The sequence below is a fragment of the Eleutherodactylus coqui genome, chromosome 9, assembly GCF_035609145.1.
Source record: "Eleutherodactylus coqui strain aEleCoq1 chromosome 9, aEleCoq1.hap1, whole genome shotgun sequence".
In the NCBI taxonomy this organism is placed as follows: domain Eukaryota; kingdom Metazoa; phylum Chordata; class Amphibia; order Anura; family Eleutherodactylidae; genus Eleutherodactylus; species Eleutherodactylus coqui.
Window position 1 is genome coordinate 45,228,438 of NC_089845.1, and position 22,670 is coordinate 45,251,107.

General features: G+C 46.0%; 1 protein-coding gene across 1 annotated transcript; it reads left to right on the forward strand.

The window, feature by feature from the left end:
* Nucleotides 1-916: 916 nt before the first annotated feature.
* On the forward strand, nt 917-21,194 carry SNRNP48 (small nuclear ribonucleoprotein U11/U12 subunit 48). Its single transcript, XM_066579330.1, has 9 exons — nt 917-1,073; nt 3,071-3,178; nt 4,787-4,847; nt 5,756-5,830; nt 10,685-10,867; nt 14,420-14,541; nt 17,621-17,727; nt 18,554-18,703; nt 20,464-21,194. Exons 1-9 carry the CDS (start codon nt 939-941, stop codon nt 20,510-20,512), a joined length of 990 nt encoding a protein of 329 aa, XP_066435427.1. The 5' UTR covers nt 917-938; the 3' UTR covers nt 20,513-21,194.
* Nucleotides 21,195-22,670: the final 1,476 nt, after the last annotated feature.

Here is a 22,670-nt window from a genome sequence, read left to right on the forward strand (position 1 = left end):
TTGCTGATATTATTATGGAAGTTACTAGACCAGCCATATTTATATTACCTGGCGGGTGGATATTAGTTGGATCCCCTACAGGGAGGCTTCATATCTGCTGTAGAAGCTCTCGCCGGAGGTTCAAAATACCGGAAGAAAAAGCGCCGCATGCCGCAGTTCTTCATCTAAGAACCGGGCAGCTGGGCCGAAACCGAACGCACCGCATTATAGTCAATGGCGCCTGTTCGGCGCTCTGCGCTTCCATCCTGAGACAGAGCCGTTCGGTTACGGGAAATTTCTCTTTCTCGTTCCCTAAACGGCGCAGGAAAGCGGAACCGCGAGCGCAGCTGTGACACCGCCCTAATACCGGTTATTTGTTAGATTCTATTTCAATGAGTAGGATTGTTTAACCCCTTAGAATCTGTTCTGCCGTCTGTGATAAGATCGCTCCTGCTGACTCTGACATGGCGATCTCAAGCTTGTGCATCATTTGCCGGCTGTGAAAACTCAAACCTATATGGCCGGCTTCACACGGACGTACTTGTGCGCGCAATACGCCGAGAATAAAGCCCGTGTTTGTTCACGTGTGAATCTTGATGCTCTTAGTACATAGTAGTTGCACTAAAGCGAGCGCATTTGTGTGCATGCTTGTGTGAAGGGGGCCTGACGCTTCCAGTGATCCGCATTGCATGCGCAGCATGTTGGAGTACGCTGACAAAGCCAAATTGGGGTTTATACTGTATTATAAGGTGTGAAATCTGGCCTTCATCCATTTTTGATCCTGCCTAGACGTAATCTCTGTGACATACCAGCACTGACCACCAGGTGGCACTAAACACTGCGTGAATTATTCCACAACACGCTGCTATTACAAACACACTGGGCCGCTAGATGGATGAAAATGAGGCTTGACACACAGAGTCCCCGCCCCTTCCGGTGTGCTTCCGCCAGGCGCTCAGATGGAGACTGCTGTGTGTGGGACTTCTCATCACCTCATAGAGGAGCTAAAGGACTTCACGGCGCGATGCCGGAGCCGTATGACCGAGCTGTTGCAGGAGCTGGGTTGGGAGCGGGAACCGCCGGGTGGAGAGCAGGTCTGTACAGAGCGGCGACCCCGTCACCTGTGTGCACAGATCAGAGCGCCACCTGGTGGCCGGAGCTATAACAATACTCGTTATATTGCTTCATTCCCCCTCGCCTGTGTTTACACAGCGCGACTGCACCGGCCGCAGCGCCACCTGGTGGCCTCCGTTAAGTGGTCCTGCTCCTCATAGCCCTGTTTAGTAGTAATATCCTGTTTAAGGCCGGCGTGCTGCGCTGCGAATACACAAATGACCGGCGTACATGCTGCGAATCGCCATACGCTTCCCTGGTGTGTATACGCACCAATATAGAACATACGTGAGCGCAAATACATCGCAGCAATTCGTGGCAATGTGTGCGACCGGTAGTCGCTAGAGACAGGGGATGGAGCGCACCGGAGATCTTCCATCCACAGCGCCGGCGTCCAATGCTCAATATGGAGCGGGAACTCGTGGGTTGATTCGCTTTGACTTCTTTGGGGATCTTACATGCGTAAATATGCAGCACGTTCTTTTTGCGTGACGGAGATGCGCACAAAATCCGTAAATGTGAAGTAAGCCGCTGACAGCGTGTTGTAATCTCTGCGTATTGCGGCACAAGTTCGCCGACCGACGTCGGTCTAAATTATTTATGTGTTTGGCATCTAAAGTGTTTAATTTGGCGCCACGTTTTTTCGCTCCACGGATACAAATCTCCACGCAGCGATGATGGTAATCTCATCGCCTTCATCATCTTACCAGACAGAACAAGACTGGTGGCGAAACCGGCGATAACCAACGGCGCCGTCCGCAGCCGCCATTAATATCCGCTGGGAGACGGATTATATAATCCAGCAGATTACCGATGGCCCGTCTACAGAGCGGAGAGGCAGCGCGGTACAGCCCGTGCGCAGGGCGACTCCGCTCTTGTATCTGCGGCGCACAAACTGCAACCACAATGATAACTTTATTCTCACCGTTTTGGAGTACAGGCGACTCTTTGGTCACTTTTTATAAATTTTTTTTTTGTTGGTGACAGGGTGAGCAAAAAACACAATTCTAGCGGGGTTTTTCTGACGCTCACCGTGCGGGGTAAAAATGCTGTTATTTGATAGATCGGACTTTTACGGACGCGGCGATAACAAATGTGATTTTGTTTTATTAGATACTTTTATTATAAATATGGCAAAAGGTGTTTTATTTTAAACTTTCTTTATTACCATCTTATTTTTTTATAGTTAATAAAACTTTAAAAAAAAAAATATTTACAGTTTTCTATTAATAATAATAATAATCTTTATTTGCATAGCACCAACATATTCCGCAGCGCTTTTTAAAATTTTTTATTTCTAGTCCCCACAGGGCACAAAAACGTGCGCAGCTTTGATCGCTCCTGCAGTATAATGTAAGCCATTCCACAAGCTTGGCTTGTTAGGCAATCTGGGGTATTTTAGAAGGCCCCCGGCTGTCATGGCAACTGCACAGCAACCTGTAACTTTACTGCGGGGGACAGTGCGGGACTCCCAAACAGCGATCAGGGCATTTAAATGCAGCTGTCAGAATTGGCGGCATTTAAAGGGTTAACAGCTCCGAACAGCGGCGCAGCTTATCAGAGCTGTTGCGGGCGGGTGTTCGCTGTAAGAAACAGCTGGCATCCGCATTGTATAGAGCTGGATCACCCCGCCATCTCTCTTCATACATACCCCGAAGTTGCAGGACGTAACTGTACATCCTGTGGTGTTAAGGGGTTAAGTAGTCCTCTATGCATTTGCAAGACAAGTTTCTCCCAAACTCCTGCACAGATCCTCACAGCAGAAATCATCGCCATCAGTGGGAAGAAGATGGTGACAGTCCATGGGACGAAGCTTGACCAGAATGTGTCTCCACACCCCCCATGTGCGAAGGATAAGCTGCTTTCTGTCACTCCACTTAGTGGATCCTATTTGCTTGTGATGAATGTTATTTGACTTTCTTACTTGTCTACTGACATTGGGCTGCACATCCTAAACATGACTGTTCCTCTCCACTAGGAGGCGGTAGTGTGTCCCTATGATTCCAATCACATGATGCCGAGGTCCTCTCTGGAGAAGCACGTGGTCCTCTGCGGACGGCGTAAGATAGGGTACAGCAAGGAGGAGGTAAGTGACCCCCATGTATATAAAGAGGAACATCTGATTGATTGTTTCCCTCCTTGCAGTCTTTCCTTGGGGGGCTCATGGCTGTCGGGGTGTAAAGCTCTCCCATAATGGACATCTATCGCCTCCGTAGAATACAGTAGGGGATAAATGGCCACTGGTCACTTTATTAGAGACCCCTATCTAGTGGGGCTTTGGACCTCCATTCGTCGTGACATAGATTCACTCTGTGCTGACATCGTTCTGCAGCAATATTGGCCCCCGCGGACAGGGAGCTTCTTGCAGTTGCTGCAGACTAGATGGCGGTGCTGACATGTTCCGACCGGCTGACAGGAAGGGGTCAGCGATTAATGCTGCTTGTGCCAAATTATGACCTTCCACCAGCAACATAGATCTGTCTCATCTGACCATGTGACGTTCTCCATGGGCCGGTGATGCAGTTTGTGCTCTTTTTACCCGCTGGAGTCTCTCCTTTCTGATCTGTAGACAGTAATGGCGGTCGGACCGGTCACCTGATGTTATCGCCCATAGGGACTGGCGAGTTGTGTGCTCGGATTCATTACTTGGAGCGCCACTATTGTACTTGGCTGACGGTCACCTGATTGTGCAGCGCCTGTTCGTCAGCGACGTCCTCTGATCTGTTTCACCAGTGTGTTATTTGGATCCACAGGACCCCTTCTGCTGGATGTTTTATGCCCATCGCACTCTACCAGCTGGGCAGTTTTTGTGGTACTGGCCCCTGTGAGCCCCCCCCCGCCTGTGACCAGGCCACAGTTACAGTCCCTCAAATGTCCAATTCTAATGTGATTCCCACTGAAACGGATCCACAGAGAACTTGTCAGATGATTTTATTCTGCACTCCGAGGTCTTATGTCCATTCAGGGAGCTCCAATCATGGAAGAGCGAGTGTCTCTCCTGAAGTGGCCATCAGTGTATAAGAGCGGGGACCCCTACCTAGCACTTCACCCCCCCACCATGCATGTTCCCCCTCCATCCAATGTCCGTGGTGCACTTGGCACTAAAATCAATGGGAGCTGCGCCTGCGATTACCAGCGATGGCCACTACAGGGGATGGGGCAGCGCTTCTGCTTTGACCCTGGTGAGCGCTGCCTGGATGACCCCTTTAAAGCAGCCTTCCAGGACTAGAGGGGGGGAAGTGATATTACTTGTTGCTCCCCTCCTATGTCCGTTGTGTTTCAGATCTGACGGTTCGCGGGGCCCCTCTCCGGTCTTTCAAAGATGGCCACCGCGGTTCCTAACTAGCTGATGGACACTGTACATTGATGGCGCATCAGTAGTCGGACACTACACGATATTCTGTTGGGCCGGTGTTACTGATGTGAGCTGTGCTGACCAATCAGAAAGCAGCGTGAAGCGTCTGCCTGCGGTAGCGGAAAGTGTGCGGTGACTGATGTAGAGGGGTCCTGTGAACCTACAGATGGCAGTATGGCCACAGAGGGGGCACCAGGTAATGTTCCTCTGGCACTGTAGGGGCGCTGTTACCCTCTGGTGGCTGGGGGGCTCATACAGAGCCATCAGGATGGAGGGTCTTCATTCTAGGGTGTCTACTGATCCTGCAGTACTTTATATACCTGCTCTTGTTTCACACAGGCCGATGTTACCGACCCCCAGTTCTTCTATGAAAAAGCGAAGGTTGCCTCCATCCTTATAGGTATGTATGGGTTTGGAGTCTATATGTAGGACTCGCTAAGATGCTGTTGTTTCCCCCGTCTGGAGCTGCCAATAGAAAGCATGTTTGGCGTTGGAGAAATACGAACGTTCTGCGCTTAAGTTTGTTTTTTCTGCTGCAAACCTTCCTGTAAATGTGGATCGGACCAGAAGCAAAGACACAAGCTGCATGTGATGTTCTCTCATCAATGGCTTCCGTCTCTCCCTTAGCACATAATGCCCAATGACCACATTACCCGTCTGTTGTATACTATCCGTGTGCTTCAACCCCTTAGTGACTGGCCTGCAGCTGCATAACGCGGGGCGATCTCCTTCCATACAATATGGGCACCGGCTGTTTCTTACAGCTGACACCCAGCGGCAACGGCTCTGATAGGCTGCACAGCTCATCGGACCTGTTAACCCTTTAAATGCTGCTGTCTATTTTGACAGCTGCATTTAAATCTCCTGAATTATGTTCGGGGGTCCTGTTTGGTGCCCCCACCCCTCTGCGATGAGATGGGGTGGCTTGATAGAATGCCTGGCCAATCTCAATATGATGTAATGCTGTTGCATTGCATCATACTGCAGGAGCGATCAAAGCATCGCAAGTTGTTGTGTCGTCCCCCCACCGGGGATTAAAAAAAAAAAAAGTAGATGTAAGATCATTAAAGTTTTTTACTAATTATTAAAAAAAAAAAGGAATAAAAGTTAAAAAAGATAAACTTTTTGTCATATTTATAATAAAAGTAAATAATAAAACAAAAATATCGCTGCATCCATAAAAGCCCGCTCTATCAAAGTCCTGCATTATTTACCCTGCATGGTGAACGTCGTCAGGATAAAAAAAGGAGCCAGAAATGTGCTTTTTTTTTTGTGTGTTGAACATTGATTCTATTTGTCTCCCAACAGACAAATCTAAGCAGTTCCAGATAATAACGGATGCAAGGAGCGCCGCCGCCCGCGATGAGAAATCATGGGACAAACGTAAGTGGGTTAATGCTGTTGTGTTGTATCGCCTCTATATCACAGCTGGTTACACGTGTTCGGCCCGGGCGCACACCAGCGTGTCGGTATAGTGTATTCTGTGCGCGGCATCCGCTCACCGATCTCTCATAGGCAGCCTCGTTGCCACTCACATGAATCGCAAGAAAAACTGCAGCATGTTCTATCTTGGAACATATTACACACGCCAAGATAGTACATGGCGACTGGCTGCGTGGCGTGCACGTAGCTCTCACAGGCGGCACTCTGCGAGATACGCTTGTGTGAGCCCAGCCGTGGTTTCTTACGTGCTACGGATAACCTGCGGTAACTCCAGGCTTATCACCACTAATTGCCGGCTGCTGTTTTAGTTAGCAAGTGCAGATGCAGCTGAGCGGTTAGTGGCGATCTGCATGCGGTTGCCGCAGGCACCTTTACACAATGGGGGATATTCAAAAAGTCTTTTATGCCACTTTCTGGCTTTAAAAAAAGGGAACTTACGGGCTTTTTGCTCTAGTTTTGACACTTTTGTGAAAAGTAGGTGGGGTTTGTCAGGAGGGGTGTGGCCGCAGATTTTATGTATAATTTGCAATAGAAATTGGTGTCAATCATACCAGAAACATACCCAGTCAGACCTTATTTTATAATACACAACTTCAGCCACTAGATGGCACCAGTTTATCTACACCAACTCCTAGAACTACGCTGGTGGAATTCTGGAAGTTACACCCAGAAGGAATTGATAGGATTTCAGGAACATACAGAGTCACCCAGAATAAGGGCCAGGCTCACACGGGCGTATGATTACTGCACATTACCCGGGCGCTGTAATATATCTACCTACAGCGTTTCTAGTGGGGATAAATCTGGGGACTGCGTGGACCAATCCTTGGTCATGACAGCTCGCAAGGATTGTCCTATGATGGCTGCAGTATGCAGACGGGCATTATCTGTTGGAAGATACCATTCAGGATGGTGGTCACGAAGGGTATGACAACAGGGTTTACCACTCTAGCCACATACTGGCGGGCAGTCGTTGTGCCTTCAACACCCACCAGCTCAGTCATAACAAACTGCTCCACAAACCATGACTCCAGGGGTTGGACCTGTGTGGTGCACACCAGGGTGGGTCCTTCCTCCAAAATGCCAATGGATACGTTAACGATTATCACTTCGGGACTCCTCACTAAAACCAACTGTTCTCTGTTCACGTGTCCAGTTGTGTCTAGCAGTACATTAGGTTAATTGTTGCTGGCGGTAAAGGCGGGTTATAGGAACACCATGCTTGGGGGGGCTGAGAATGCACATGTGAAGATCACAGACTGAACGTGCGTTAACAGTGTGATGCAGCAGCTAAAAAGGCAAACCCAGTTCTAGGATGTATTAAGAGAGGCACGGAGTCCAGAACACATGATGTAATTATCCCCTTAGGACTCATGTCCACTACTGTGTTTGCACTACGTATCATGCGTGCGTTGTACAGACGGGTGGAACGCAGTAAATGGACTCAATGAAATTCAATGGCCTTTCATTTGTCCATGCGCACTGCGTATCCATAGGCAAGAGAAATAAATCGCAGCATGCTCTTTCTCTGTGTACATACACAGCGTGAGCGCTATACACTTGTATGGGCTGCGTATGCTACACTATACATACACAATACATTGCACATAGGCAGCGTTTTCATACGCAGCCCCATTCTGAACACAGCGGAGAATAAAAAAAAAACACAAAATCACATTATGTGTATAATAGACAGGCCGTTCCTCACCACAGACACTCTAAAGACATTCGTCGCCCTCATCCACTCTCAACTTGGCTACTGCAACTCGCTGCTCATCGGCCTCCCCGCACCAGGCGCTCTCCTCTGCAATCCATACTAAATGCAGCAGCTAGTCTCACCTTTCTAACCAGCTGTTACTCAGACACCTCTGCATTATGCCAGTCGCTGCATTGGCTGCCCATCCACTGCAGAACTAAATTTAAACTCCTCACCCACAAAGCTCTGCATGGCGCTGCGCCACCATACATCGCCTCCCTCCTGTCCGTACACCCCCCAGCCCGCTCACTCCGATCCGCTAACACACTCAGACTAAACAACCCTCTAATACAGACCTAGCATCCTCGCCTCCAGGACTTCACCAGAGCAGCACCCATCCTCTGGAACGCTCTACCCCAAGGCATCCGGACAATTCCTGATGCACGACACTTCAGGCGCACCTTAAAAACGCACCTCTTCAGGGAGGCATACCAAATCCCCTGACCTAGTCCCCGGCCCCTCCCTATGGCTCCTCACACCTTCCATCCTGCTTATTTCATACAACCTCTACCCCTGCACCTCCTTACCACCCCACCCTGTTTGCTTTCTAATAACTGATTTCCACATGTAATTCCCATACTGCCTGTGTTCCCCTGTGCCTCAATCCCCCCTCTTGTACCTCCCATATCACCCCCACACTGTTAACTTCAAACTGTATATCATATGTTGTTATTGAATTGTCTGTGTTCTTCCATGCCTGAAAGCGCTGCGAAATAAGTTAGTGCTATACAAATAAGGATTATTATTCTCATTTGCACAAATAAAGACTAGAGGCATGAGATAAAAGTGAAAGGGGGGAGACACATTAGATATTAGACAGTGAGGGTGATCAATGAGTTGAACAGGTTACCACAGGAGGTGGTGAGTTTACCTTCAATGGAAGTGTTCAAACAAAGGCTGGACAGACATCAGATGATGTAGTGATACTGCATTGAGCAGGGGTTGGCTAGTGAAGGGCCTATGACGTGATCCTACTGCACACTGATAGGAGCAAAACTCCCGAAACAGCTGTCTGTGTATGGATTCTGGCTTGGTTTTGAATTCCCAATCATTGCTCTGCAGACCTATATAAAGGGTGAAGCATTGATTTGCAGGAATGCTGCCATCCAATAGGTGGCGCATCAGAGGTATTGTTCCATCTTCTTTATTTGTGTGTTTTTAAGGTAGATTGTGTATATTGCAGCCTAACCTGTCTGGTTCTCTTCTTCCACAGCAGTGATGAGTATAGAATGTTACGGGGCTATCGGGATGCTATTTCCAAACACTGTGCTTATGTGCAGCATCCTTTTATATATCCTTTTTGTATAGTTATATCCTTTTTTAATAAAACCCATTTCTGCTCATTTCTTCATATGTTTTATATCTATTTGGTTTTTCCAGTCCAAAATGAAGTTTTCTCCTACATCCCCTATTGAAGACTGACGGACCAGCCATTTGGATCTCCGCTGATCAGCTGATTCCCGGGGCGCTGTCACTATGGTCTGCAGTTCCAACCGGGTTGCTGCACTATGCTCAGTGCATTCTGCTGTGCTGACTGCTGATCGGCGGGGATCCATGCAGCCGGTCCCCGTTGGTGATCAATGGTAATAGAAGGCCCTGGAATACCCCTTTAAGGTGCAGTTTTGGGGACCATCAGTTCCTAATAGCTGGGATTCCTTCTCTTCATCCCTATATCGCTAGGAAAGAGCTGCCACTCATGTCATTTACAGGGTTGTGCGGTGGGACAAGTCCTATGTTGGTACTGCGGACCGTTGTGGCCATTTACACTATATATATCATATTTTTACACTGGCTTCCAATCTTCCATTATTTAATTAGATTTTTGTAAAGTTGCAGTTTTCCTAAAGAAGGGAAGGATGTCATTCCTTGCCCTGCAGAGATCCTCGTGTGATCCGGAGGAGGTCTGTACAGGGAATCGCTCGTTACCTTCCCTCCTCCATCCTGGTAATGGTCCTTCTGTATGCGGCTCGGCGGGCAAGCGGTGTTACAAGGAGAGGGAGACTAATTACTCAGGCTTTTCTGTACATTACACTGATTGCACATATTATTACACCTTATTCACAAATGCATACAATACTAAGATTATATAGTGAGGTTTTATTTTTTGCTTGCTGTAGGACATTAAAAAAGAAAACTTTGGAAAGAAAAAAAATATATTTTGCCCCCATAGCTTTTTAAAAACTTTCCATCAACTTAGTTGTGCGAGGGCTCGTGTTCTGCGGGACGTCCTGTAGCTTCTGTTTGTACCATTTTGGAGTACTGGTGACTTTTTGATCACTGTTTGATCACTGTTTATTACACTTCCTTTTCCTGGAGATGCAGCGACTAAAAAGCGCAATTTTGAAATGTTCTTATCTTCTGTTTCTGATAACATTCACCGCGTGGGATAAATAAAGCGTTACTTTGTGTTTGGCGGGTTTATTTAGATTTTTTTAAATTTTATTTCGTGCTGCTGCATAGGCAACATGAACTTGTTGATTGGTACTGCGGTATGCTCTAACACACTCCACAGGCGTGACTTTTAGAAGGCACCCCATGATCTTATTGCAAGGGGCTGTTCAGGACCCCGGAACTCTGATTGGGACATTTGAATTTCCCTCCCAGAATTTGAAGGGTTGGTAGCCGTGATCAGCGGGAGTGCTGATCGCCGATGATGTGGCTGGGTGTCAGCCATTGTGTGAAGCACGATCGACCCTAGATCTCCCTTCATAGAAACTCCGAACTCCCAGGATGTGACTGTACGCCTTGAAGCGTTAAGGGGTAAAGTAGTAATTGGCAGGTCCTGCAGTTCTTGAGGCCTGTTCACATGTGCTGGTAGTGCTGCAGCGGGACGGACGGGCATTAGACTTGTGGGGGTTTCTTCAGTGCTGCAGATCTTCTTAGGGCAATGAAGAATAATGGCGGTCCGGCTGGAAGCTGCGACACAATCCGCTTCTGTTTGGTTTCTAGCATTTGCTTCTCCTGTGTCCAGTATATCAGGTACTTACCCTGCAGGTAAGTGTGTGATATCAGTAGGACTCTTCCCTTTGTGTCTGCAGGTGACTATTCCACTTCAGCTGTTGAGGTCCCTCTCAACCATAATCGCGCCATCTGTGATCTAACGTCCGCTGACCGTCTCGCTATATACAACTACACCCTTCTGGAGACGAAGAAGCAGAAACCTGGAGATGAGCGAACCGCATCCGACTTGTTTGAGGACTTGGCTGCCAAAGTCAATCAAGGTTTCTACATGTTTCCTTTTATTATAAGGCCAGATTGGCACGAGCGGATGTGTATTTGTTCGAGCGTAGAGTTTTTGCAGAATGTTATTGTTCCCAGCAAGAGAAACGACGTAATCTTGTAGATATGATACCTTTTAATGGCTAACAAACATACATGATGTAATAATAGCGAGCTTTCGTACCAACGCAGGGTTCTTCTTCAGGCTTATGGATTGGATCTGAAGAGGCATGGATATATATACACTTATAACATACATACTTATGACAAGGCACAGATATGGATGTGATTGGTTCGCACTTAAAAGGAATTCTGCAACAGAGAACAAATTTTTTTTGTCTAGGCACTGATAGCGGAGTGAAAGTTTTTATGGTCCCTAAATTACTGTTGTTGGGGGGGGGGGGGAGGTCGGCAGGCTAGAAATGCTACAAAAGGTACACAGACGTTTTTAGCTAAATACTGATAAGGGAGTGAAAGTTTATGGTCCCTGAATTACTGTTGATGGGGGGGGTCTTATCTGTGCAATCAAGTCTCACACTTCCCATTCACGCATAAATCCTGGGGAATAATTTAACCCAGTATTCAGCGTGTCAAAGGTTGTTATCAATTTATACTCCCAAATTCTTCTGTGGTTTTGTGACTTGAAACCACCCTTCAATATCAAAACTCTCATATCTCCTATGTCATGTCCATGGTTAGAGAAGTGTTCGGCCACAGGCAATTCTCTTTTTCTGTGTTCAATCGTGTGGCGATGGGATCTCATCCTGGCTTTCAGTTTCTGTCCTGTTTCTCCAACATAAAGACCCCCAACAGTACATTTACTGCACATGATCAGGTACACAACATTGGACGAGGAACATGTGAATGTCCCTGGGATCTTATAGTCCCGCTGTGTGTTGGGGATCCGTATCCTGTCCGCAGTCAGTATATGTGAGCAGGTCTTACAGCTCCTTACATTACAGGGATACGTTCCTTTTTGTGTGTCAGAGGACAATGCACTCCTGATTATAAAGTTCCTCAAGTTAGGAGGTTGCCTGTAACACAGAAGTGGAGGGTCCGGGAATATGGTTTTCAGACGGTCATCCTTGTGCAGGGTATGGTGGAGTTTTCTTGCGGTTTTCCTTAGTACCTCTAGTGGCGGATTGTAGGTCACTACTAGAGGCACACGATTGTTTCTTTCCTTCTCCTTGTATTGGAGTAGTTGATTTCTGGGTATCCTGGTGGCTCTGGTGATTTGGTCATCAATTGAGGTGGGATGGTAGCCCTGATTTATAAATGTCCTTTTAAGATGGTACAAATGTTCCTCTCTGTCTGTTGGGTTGGAGCAGATCCGGTTATACCTGATGACCTGGCTGTAGACAATGGACTTTTTGATGTGCTTATGATGGGACCTGTCCCATCTGAGGTATGTGGGCCGATCAATTGGTTTTCGGTATAGGGATGTCCGTATTGAGTTGTTTAAAATCTTTATGGTGTCCAAAAAGTTGATTTCTGTATATTAGTAGCTTAATGTCAGTTTTATGGTGGGGTGGAATGCATTGAATCTTTCATGGAATTTTATTAGTTCTTGTTCGGTGTTAGTCCAGATGATCATGATGTCATCAATGTAGTGGAAGTAGGCCAATGGTTTGCTGGGGCAAGAGGCCAGAAAGTCACTCTCCAGTTTTGCCATAAAAAGGTTGGCATATTACGGTGCCATTTTACTGCCCATGGCAGTCCCCGTGAGTTGCAGGAATATCTCTTTGCCAAAGGAGAAATAGTTGTATGTGAGAATGAATCTTGTGAGTTGTAGCACTGCATCAGAGGCGACCCCATTGGCCTCAAGGTGGCAGTCAGTCCATCCTCGTGTGGGATGTTGGAATACAAGGATTCCACATCCATAGTGGCCAGGATGGTGCCATTGGGGAGGGGACCTACGGTTGACAGTTTGTTTAGTAGGTCCATGGTGTCTTGCAGGTAGCTGGTTGTGTTTCTCACCAGTGGTCTGAGGATGCCTTCCACCCATCCTGAGATTCCTTCAGTGAGGGTTCCCACACCTGGGATAATTGGATTTATGCGTGAATGGGAAGTGTGAGACATTTTTTGCACAGATAAGACCCCCATGAACAGTAATTCAGGGACCATTAACTTTCACTCCCTTATCAGTGTTTAGCTAAAAACGTCAGTGTACCTCTTGTAGCATTTCTAGCCTGCCGACCCCCCCCCCCCCCACCCCCCAACAGTAATTCAGGGACCATAAAACTTTCACTTCGCTCTCAGTGCCTAAAAAAAGGTTTGTTTGCTGTTGCAGAATTCCTTTTAAGTGCGAACCAATCGAATCCATATCTGTGCCTTGTCATAAGTATGTATGTTATAAGTATGTATAAATATGCATGCCACTTCAGATCCAATCCATAAGCCTGAAGAAGAACCCTGCGTTGGTTCGGAAGCTCGCTATTATTACATAATGTATTTTTGTTAGCCATTAAAAGGTATCATATCTACAAGATGACTTGGTTTCTCTTGCTGGGGACAATCACATTTTGCTCTACTGGCTAACACGGTACCAGATCTTTGTTTTTGCAGAATGAACGATGCTTTTTTTGTGCACATCAGCGTATTTTACTGTATGACTTGCGCCCGCAGGGCATGTTCATTTGCATGGCAAACAAAGACCCACCGATTTAAGGCTAATCAATGAGTTCCAGATGTGTTCTTTTTCTATTGGAATTGCACAGCGTCTCGTGCATCTCCTAATGTATTTCATGCATGTTTGTGCATCTCCCATTGACTTCTATGGGAACCTTTTTGGTGCGCAATTCAGCAGAAAAATGGCGCATGCAACTAGTATGTGCAGGAAAAATACCTGCATGTATATGAGCCCATTGCAATCATTGGGTTTTATGTTCTGCGTATTGAGTGTGTAAATTTTGCGCGAGCAAGTATGCGTACAAATACATCCATGTGAATCTGGTCTAAAGCCGGATTTCTATGGAGCTTATTCCATTAACCCTTTCACTGATAAGGATGGAAGGAATACATTACTGCCCTGGTGATCTTATGAAGATGTGCATGTAGGCATTGGCCTATATTTGCACATCCTAAACTGCTATTTGTAGGCGATAGTCTGTTTGTGTCGAGCTTGATCTGCAACTGTGAATTTTTACAAAATTGCCTAAAGTGGACTTAAAGGGGTATTCCCATCTTGGGTTTTCATGGCCGACCACCTGTTGGAAACAGCCAAGTGCATCATCCCAGCCTTGTTTGCTTGGCCCCTATTGAAGTGAATGAGGGCTACGGAGCAGCGTTGTACAGTGCGGTGTGAGGTTTATGTAACTCCCCGACTTACAGAAACCATGCAGCCTGTCGTGCTGTGTTATTTCCACAGCTTCCATTCACTTTAGTAGGAGCTATGGAAGCAGTGCAGGGTGGACGCACTTGGCTGTCTTCGCAGTTAGCGTCCAGTCTGACGGTAATTACAGCGGTTCCCCATCGCGGCTGTGAAAAGCTGAGATGGGAAAACCACTTCAAGCTCTAGAATATTGCGGTATTTTTATTATTTTTCCCTTTTGAAGATGATGAGCAGAAATGTCCCAAGTCCCACCTGGAAATTATGGCAGAAATGAGGGACTACAAAAGGAGGCGCCAGTCTTACAGGGCGAAGAATGTTCACATCACGAAGAAGTCTTATACAGAGGTAATATATTAGGGTCAGTAGGGCTAAATAGTAGCTGCTCGCTGCACCATCAGCATCTTCCCAGATGAGAGCCCAGTGTGCTATTTAATCCAATATCTGTCAGCTGATCTATGCCGGAGGCTCCAATGTAGATGTGAGCCTTAACAATGTGAACACAGAACGTGACAAGATGCCCAATTGTTGGATTTGGTTAAATCAGCCTTTAGGTTCTTATGTCCGTTAGTAAACAGGTATTTACAGCGCATCAGATTACATACAACTGCTATCTAAAAAAACAAACCTTTCTGGCTATACTTGGTCCCCCATGTTCCACCCAGAGGCTGAAAGAGCACGATGGCAGATGTACATGTCCGAGCTGTTATCAGACCACAGCGGTACCGATCTGATGACCTCGTTGCCAGGTGCCAAATTGGTAGATATGGAAGCCCGTGATGAGAAGATTGCTAGCAGTATCTATTAATAACTCGAAGAACCTCGTGTTATAGCAAGATGCTTCTCATGAGAACCCACTGAGAATTCAGTTTAATTTAAGGCATTACCAGTTTTTACTCAGAAAGAGAGAGGGCGTTATCATACGAAGGTTACTATTACAAAGATTGATCATAAGGCTTATTGACATCTACAAAACAGTCTCAAAGCTCTTAAGGCTTGTCTAGACAAGGAAATAGCTGCAGTCAGGGTATTATCTCATTATAATCATTTTTTTTTGACTAGGTCTTTATGTTAACATAGTTTTAGTATTGCTATTTTCCTGTTGACTTCTCTTATCTTTTAATCCTTAATTCAGAGACTACATAGCATAGGTTTTGGCTTCTATGTAAGGTTCAATAGTCCAATCAAGATAGAAATGCACACACTTATTGCATTCTGAAACGTAACAGTTTATGTGCCATAACAGGGATTTTATTTAGATGATGGCCAGTATATTTTTTCCTTTAATCAAAGGCTGGCCCAGGCCGGCACAACATACAGCCGGCAGGCCACATGCGGCCTGGTAGAGGACTTCTTGTGGCTCGCAGAGACTATGATGTCAAGAAGGAAGTCACTAGCTGCTTTTAATGATAGTCATGCTGTAGTCATATTATCACATTAACTTACACTACCGTTCAAAAGTTTGGGGTCACCCAAACAATTTTGTGTTTTCCATGAAAAGTCACACTTATTCACCACCATGCGTTGTGAAATGAATAGAGTCAAGACATTGACAAGGTTAGAAATAATGATTTGTATTTGAAATAACATTGTTTTTACATCAAACTTTGCTTTCGTCAAAGAATCCTCCTTTTGCAGCAATTACAGCATTGCACACCTTTGACATTCTAGCTGTTAATTTGTTGAGGTAAGCTTGTGAAATTGCACCCCACGCTTCTAGAAGCATCTCCCACAAGTTGGATTGGTTGGATGGGCACTTCTGGCGTACCATACGGTCAAGCTGCTCCCACAACAGCTCAATGGGGTTCAGATCTGGTGACTGCGCTGGCCACTCCATTACCGATAGAATACCAGCTGCCTGCCCGCTTCTGCTGTAAATAGTTCTTGCACAATTTGGAGGTGTGTTTAGGGTCATTGTCCTGTTGTAGGATGAAATTGGTTCCAATCAAGCGCTGTCCACTGGGTATGGCATGGCGTTGAAAAATGGAGTGATAGCCTTCCTTATTCAGAATCCCTTTTACCCTGTACAAATCTCCCACCTTACCAGCACCAAAGCAACCCCAGACCATCACATTACCTCCACCATGCTTAACAGATGGCGTCAGGCATTCTACCAGCATCTTCATTTGTTCTGCGTCTCACAAACGTTCTTCTTTGTGATCCAACACCTCAAACTTGGATTCATCCGTCCACAACACTTTTTTCCAGTCTTCCTCTGTCCAATGTCTGTGTTCTTTTGCCCATCTTAATCTTTTTCTTTTATTGGCCAGTCTCGGATATGGCTTTTTCTTTGCCACTCTGCCCTGAAGCCCAAAATCCCGCAGCCGCCTCTTCACTGTAGATGTTGACACTGGTGTTTTGCGGGTACTATTTAATGAAGATGCCAGTTGGGTACCTGTGAGGCGTCTGTTTCTCAAACTAGAGACTCTAATGTGCTTATCTTCTTGCTTAGTTGTGCAATGCGGCCTCCCACTTCTTTTTCTACTCTGGTTAGAGCCTGTTTGTGCTGTCCTCTGAAGGGAGTAGTACACACCGTTGTAGGAAATCTTCAATTTCTTAGCAATTTCTCGCATGGAATAGCCTTCATTTCTAAGAACAAGAATAGACTGTCGAGTTTCAGATGAAAGTTCTCTTTTTCTGGCCATTTTGAGCGTTTAATTGACCCCACAAATGTGATGCTCCAGAAACTCAATCTGCTCACAGGAAGGTCAGTTTTGTAGCTTCTGTAACGAGCTAGACTGTTTTCAGATGTGTGAACATGATTGCACAAGGGTTTTCTAATCATCAATTAGCCTTCTGAGCCAATGAGCAAACACATTGTACCATTAGAACACTGGAGTGATAGTTGCTGGAAATGGGCCTCTATTCACCTTTGTAGATATTGCACAAAAAAACAGGCATTTGCAGCTAGAATAGTCATTTACCACATTAGCAATGTATAGAGTGCATTTGTTTAAAGTTAGGACTAGTTTAAAGTTATCTTCATTGAAAAGTACAGTGCTTTTCCTTCAAAAATAAGGACATTTCAATGTGACCCCAAACTTTTGAACGGTAGTGTATACTGCGAATTTGAAAGACTGAAGGTTTTCGTTTGAATGAGCAAACAAGGTATCTGCCTGTATAAACGGGCTACCCGAGAGAACGAGCTGGTGGTGACGTCAGCCGCTCGTTCAAACATTAAATCGGCTCTCCTAAAAAGACCCTAAGAAATGTCCTCCTATTAAGGAAATCATCACAACTCAACTCCCGCTTTATAGATGTGAGTCGGACCAAAGATCAGTTGACTGCGGGGACCAGGCAACCTATGTCATGTTCTTCCGGGCCATACAGACATGGGTATCCAATGCCTTGTAGTTGGACGTACAGTTCTGCGTCTTTGCCAAATCTTTGTAAAGTAGTTGACGCGTTTTGTTTCCCCCGTTTCCAGATAATACGTGATGTCATCGATGTACATATGGAAGAGCTGACTAACAAATGGCACGATGAGATCCATGATGAAGCAAGCTCCTCCGTCTCTTCTTCCTCAGTGAGAAGGTGAATACAAAAGTCGTCCATGTTATCTGTAACACTGCAGCGGGGCGAAGTTGATGGGAGTGGCATTGGTGATGACAGCAGCAAGAATTGGGCTGCTTATACAGCTGCACTCGGGGTACTTCTTACCTGCTACATTAGGGGAGTAGGAAAGGGGAGTACCCGCGGCCAACCAGCGCCGGACGGACCCCATTGACTATAACTGGGTCTATCCACTTAATGCTCTACATGCAGCACGTTTTCTTCTGGTGTTTTTTACTGAATCTGAGATGTAACCTTACAATGCAGATATGAAACCTGCCTTAAGATATTTTTATTTTTGTTTATTTTTTTTTCCTCCCCATTTTTCAAAAAGTCATAATTTTATTTTTCCATCAACATGGCTCGTGTTTTTTTTTTGTTTTTTTTTATGGGGCGGCTTGTATTTTTCAATAGTACGATCATTTCTTAGACCATATAACTTACTGTCCTACTTCTGTCAGCTCGCTGTTTTTTAAGTGCAGAGTGACTGCAATGTTTTATGAGTGGACACTGCGATGACCGGAAACCTTCAGACACTTCTGTTATTGGAACCGTTGTGGGACCCGTTACTGTTTTTGAACTTGTAAAGATATGCTGTACTTCGTTGCAGAGGGGGGCCAAGCGCAGCTTTACCATAAGGGATAGAAGGCTTTGTTAGCTGGCTGCAATATCCCTCATTCTTGTAGTCAGACATGGGGAATCTCTTCAGAATACGAGACCCCGAGCCGACTGCTGGGAACATCTTACCGCCCATCTAGTGCAGATTATAACAGTTACTTAGGGCTTTTTTAATTTGCTGCTTCTTTAGACGGGAGCGGTCTCGTTCTACGGAGTCCCGGCAATCTGGCGGAAGTCACAGGGACAGACGTCGGTCTGGACGCAGAAGAGAGCGCAGCAGTAGTCCACGGAGACAGCGTAGTCGGGGCAGGGACAAGGATTCTGTACGGAAAAAGGACGGGTAAGATTGTATGTTGTTGTGCGCACAATATACAGGAGATGTTTAAGGGGTTACTCTCTATGTACAGCAAATGAAGTTTTCTACGAGCGTCTCAAATAGGCCTCATGTCCACGGCATGAAATTTTCTATGTAGAAAAACAACCTAGCAATAGACGTACAAAACCACACTATTACAAACCCAGAAATAATAGAAGTCCCTCCCCCGGAAGACACAGAGACCACATCTATAGCCAATCTGTTACTTCAGACTTGTGTTTGAACCCTTAAAGGGGTTGTCCCGCGCCGAAACGGGTTTTTTTTTTTTTCAACCCCCCCCCCGTTCGGCGCGAGACAACCCCGATGCAGGGACGTACAGAAAGCTCACCGGAGCGCTTACCTTAATCCCCGCGCTCCGGTGACTTCTATACTTACCTGTGAAGATGGCCGCCGGGATCCTCTGCCTCCGTGGACCGCAGCTCTTCTGTGCAGTCCACTGCCGATTCCAGCCTCCTGATTGGCTGGAATCGGCACGTGACGGGGCGGAGCTACACGGAGCCCCATAGAGAACAGGAGAAGACCCGGACTGCGCAAGCGCGGCTAATTTGGCCATCGGAGGGCGAAAATTAGTCGGCACCATGAAGACGAGGACGCTAGCAACGGAGCAGGTAAGTATAAAACTTTTTATAACTTCTGTATGGCTCATAATTAATGCACAATGTACATTACAAAGTGCATTATTATGGCCATACAGAAGTGTATAGACCCACTTGCTGCCGCGGGACAACCCCTTTAACCATTTTCAGTATCTCTGTTTGCTGTTGGTGAATGAGAACAGTCTTGTTTACATTCACCGGCTGTACATAGGTGGGCCGGGGTCACATGACTGTCTGCTGGCGTGCTGTGAGTACACAATGACATGCATACTTGCTGCGTGCCACTAATCTCCATACACTAGCTTGGTGTGTAATACAAGCTAAGATAGAGCCTGCCGTGATTGTTTTTACGCGTGTATTTTGTGTGCAGTATGTGATCAGCAGAGTCTATGGGAGATTGGTACTGCAAATTACGCACATAAAAACTACACACATAACACGCAGTAGCATACGCTCATGTGAGACCGTCCGTAGTCCTACTCTTGACTGAGATGTGGATACTATTATATCGGTCTAGGCAATGCTCTGTGAGCTAAACACATCTGCAGGAATGTCTTTGCTATTTGCTACAATGTATCAGTCTGAGGTCCGGGCTGTTGAGCTCACAGAGCGTTGTCTAGAAACCTTTCTGTCCACTTCTCGGTTGAGAGCCGGTCTACTTGTGCGCAGGTTTCCAGCGTCTGCATGTATACAAGAGCGTTCTCATTCATGAACTGGAAACAGATCTTGCAAATGGCAAGAAATTAAAACTTAGAGGACAAGATAAATCGGAACTTGTAGAAAGGAAAAGCGGAGCAGCAGCCCATAGCAACCGCTCCGATTACAGCTCTGACAATGACCGCCATGGCCAAACTACTTCACTTTCCCGTTGCACCGGTTTTATAATCTCCCCCAGTGTAGACTAAAAAGTTGTATTTTCTTGTTATACATTGTATTATTTACAAGTAGAAAACCCATTTTACAGAGATGTCATCACATGTAGCATGTTAAGATGTATAATAGGTTTGCTTGAATGTTACTGTCCCTTTCAATTAGAGGTAATTTTACCAATATTATATTTCAGTGCTTTGTCAATTTATCTTCACCTCCATGATTCTAAAGCAAGGTATTTGCTTTTTTTTCCTCTAGGGATGAAGATAAACCCCACAGCCACAAGAGGAGAAGAAATAAGGAGTAGCCTGTATGTGCTGCTGTCTAGAATATTAATGACTTGTTCTGTAACTTGTTAGGGCCCGTTTAGATGAGCATTGTTTGCCCAACATTTGTCCCAACACTCATCTCCGCATACACTCACTCCTGTAGCTAGTATCTCCTGAGCTAGTATCGCTGGCTCGCTCACAAAGCGGCCAGCAGGACAGCACGGCAACTGCAGGAAATTTCTCTCCTCTCTCTCCCCTGCCCCTCTCCATTGACTTAATATAGCGCCTGTTCATTACTGAACGGCTGCTATGTACACTGAACGCTCATCGTTCAGGATCATTGCTCCTCATTCATGCAGCATAAATGATGAGCTGATCGTTGAATGTAAATAGCAGCCATTCAGTATTGAACAGCCGCTATGTTAAGTCAATGGAGAGGAGCAGGGGAGCATGAGGAGAGAAATCTCCTGCAGCCACCTCACTGCGAGCCAGCGATACTAGCTCCTGTGCAGCAGCACCAGAGTGAGTACATGCGGGGATGAGTGTCGGGTATTGTTTGCCCAACATTCGTCCAGTCTAAATGGGCTTTTAGATAGAGCCGTGTATGAAGAACATTACATGGTGGATCCCATTACTGCAGTTCTTGGTATTCAATAGATTGCAATGTCTGTAAATACAGAATAAAAACCATAGGATTATTAAATTGTTTTAACAATCAAACCTGTACAGCTGTTTGTGATTTAATGTCTCCATAAGAGGGGAGTAAAAGGGAAGGGAGAGAAGGAGAAAATGGATCAATATGCAGTGTGGGATGTGAGTCTAGCCAAGACCCCCATATCTGTTGGCATTTATCCGGGCGGCCCCTATGTTGGTAATTTTTCATAGGGGATTATGGTGTTGATCGGTCTCATCCAGCTTGATGGGGAGGGGGGGGGGGGGGGGGATTCCCCAACCCTCCTTTTTTTTTTTTTTGGCTAAAAATAAATCCACCTTAAGAAACATCCGTGTAGAACGAGGCCAAAGTTCTTCATCCAATAAACCAAATAACACAGATTGAGAAGAGGGCTACAGTGGGGATATAGACCCAAAATCTGTAATATAAGGGCGATCCCACATTAAATGCCGAAAGTCAGCGTTTAATTGATGACATATCTGACAGGCCCATGGTGGAATTTGACCCATTCTATGTAAACGATAAGGGGTGAGATACGATTGGTGCGTGATATAAAGTTGTATTGGCTTCTGTCAATGGCAGGGAATACAGTTAGATGGGATTCTAACACATCTGCCCGTTCCTCAGACGTTCGTGAAGGAATAAGGGATTAGCATTAATCTTGGCTGAGATTAGGGCCGGCTTCACACGGACGAGAAAATCGTTTGAGATTTGTGCATTGCGAAACGCACAAATATGAACCCCATTCTTTTGAATAGGGTCATACACGTGAGCGATGTGTCCCTGCATGGCACCACAATGCTATGCGGGAAACCAATCGCTGCATGTTCTATCTTGTGTGTTCTCACTATGCACCTCTCATTGTTTTCCATGGGGCTGGCGGCAGCATCGCACCATGTTGTACTAGGTGAACACGATTTGATGTCTTCCTTTGAAAACAATTGGAGAAACTGCTGCAGCAGCTGAAATCGCCTCGCATCTTTTGGGAATTCCCATGATGAGGAGCGCCATATGGGGGTCATGATTCGCAGCCTGATATTGCGCTCACCTAGGTGAAGTTGGAAGGATCTAAACAATTGTAGATGCGATGCTTGTAAATCTTTGCGGAAACTCCACAAGTGGATACTCTTTATGAACCTCTCTTAGCGTAACAACAATTGGTGTAATCCAGTATTGGTAATCTGGTATCGATTGCAGAGGGCGATTTAAGACCTGGGAATTGTAAATGTAGCAATATTTGGTTATGGTCAGATATACCCGGAGGGCAATAAACAATGGAAGACCCATGAAGAGCAAGTGCTGAAGAACTAAACAAGTAGTCTATCTGTGATAAGGATTTTTGAGCAGGAGCGTGACAAGTATATTCACATACATCTGGGTGGCATAAGCGCCAAAGATTAATCCAGCCCACACCGTCAATCAGCTGCCATAGAGGAGTCATATACTCTGATAGGGGGCGGGTCTACTTCTCTTAACCCCTTAACGCAGAGACATAACTTGACGCTCCCGGGCCCCAATGCAAA

Bases quoted from the DNA above. Each gene is read 5' to 3' on its own strand.
- SNRNP48 (XM_066579330.1), top strand. From the start codon at position 939: ATGGAGACTGCTGTGTGTGGGACTTCTCATCACCTCATAGAGGAGCTA. The intron at 17,728-18,553 runs GTGAATACAAAA...CTGCTTCTTTAG, and splicing joins TCTTCTTCCTCAGTGAGAAG to ACGGGAGCGGTCTCGTTCTA. The intron at 18,704-20,463 runs GTAAGATTGTAT...TTTTTCCTCTAG, and splicing joins TCTGTACGGAAAAAGGACGG to GGATGAAGATAAACCCCACA.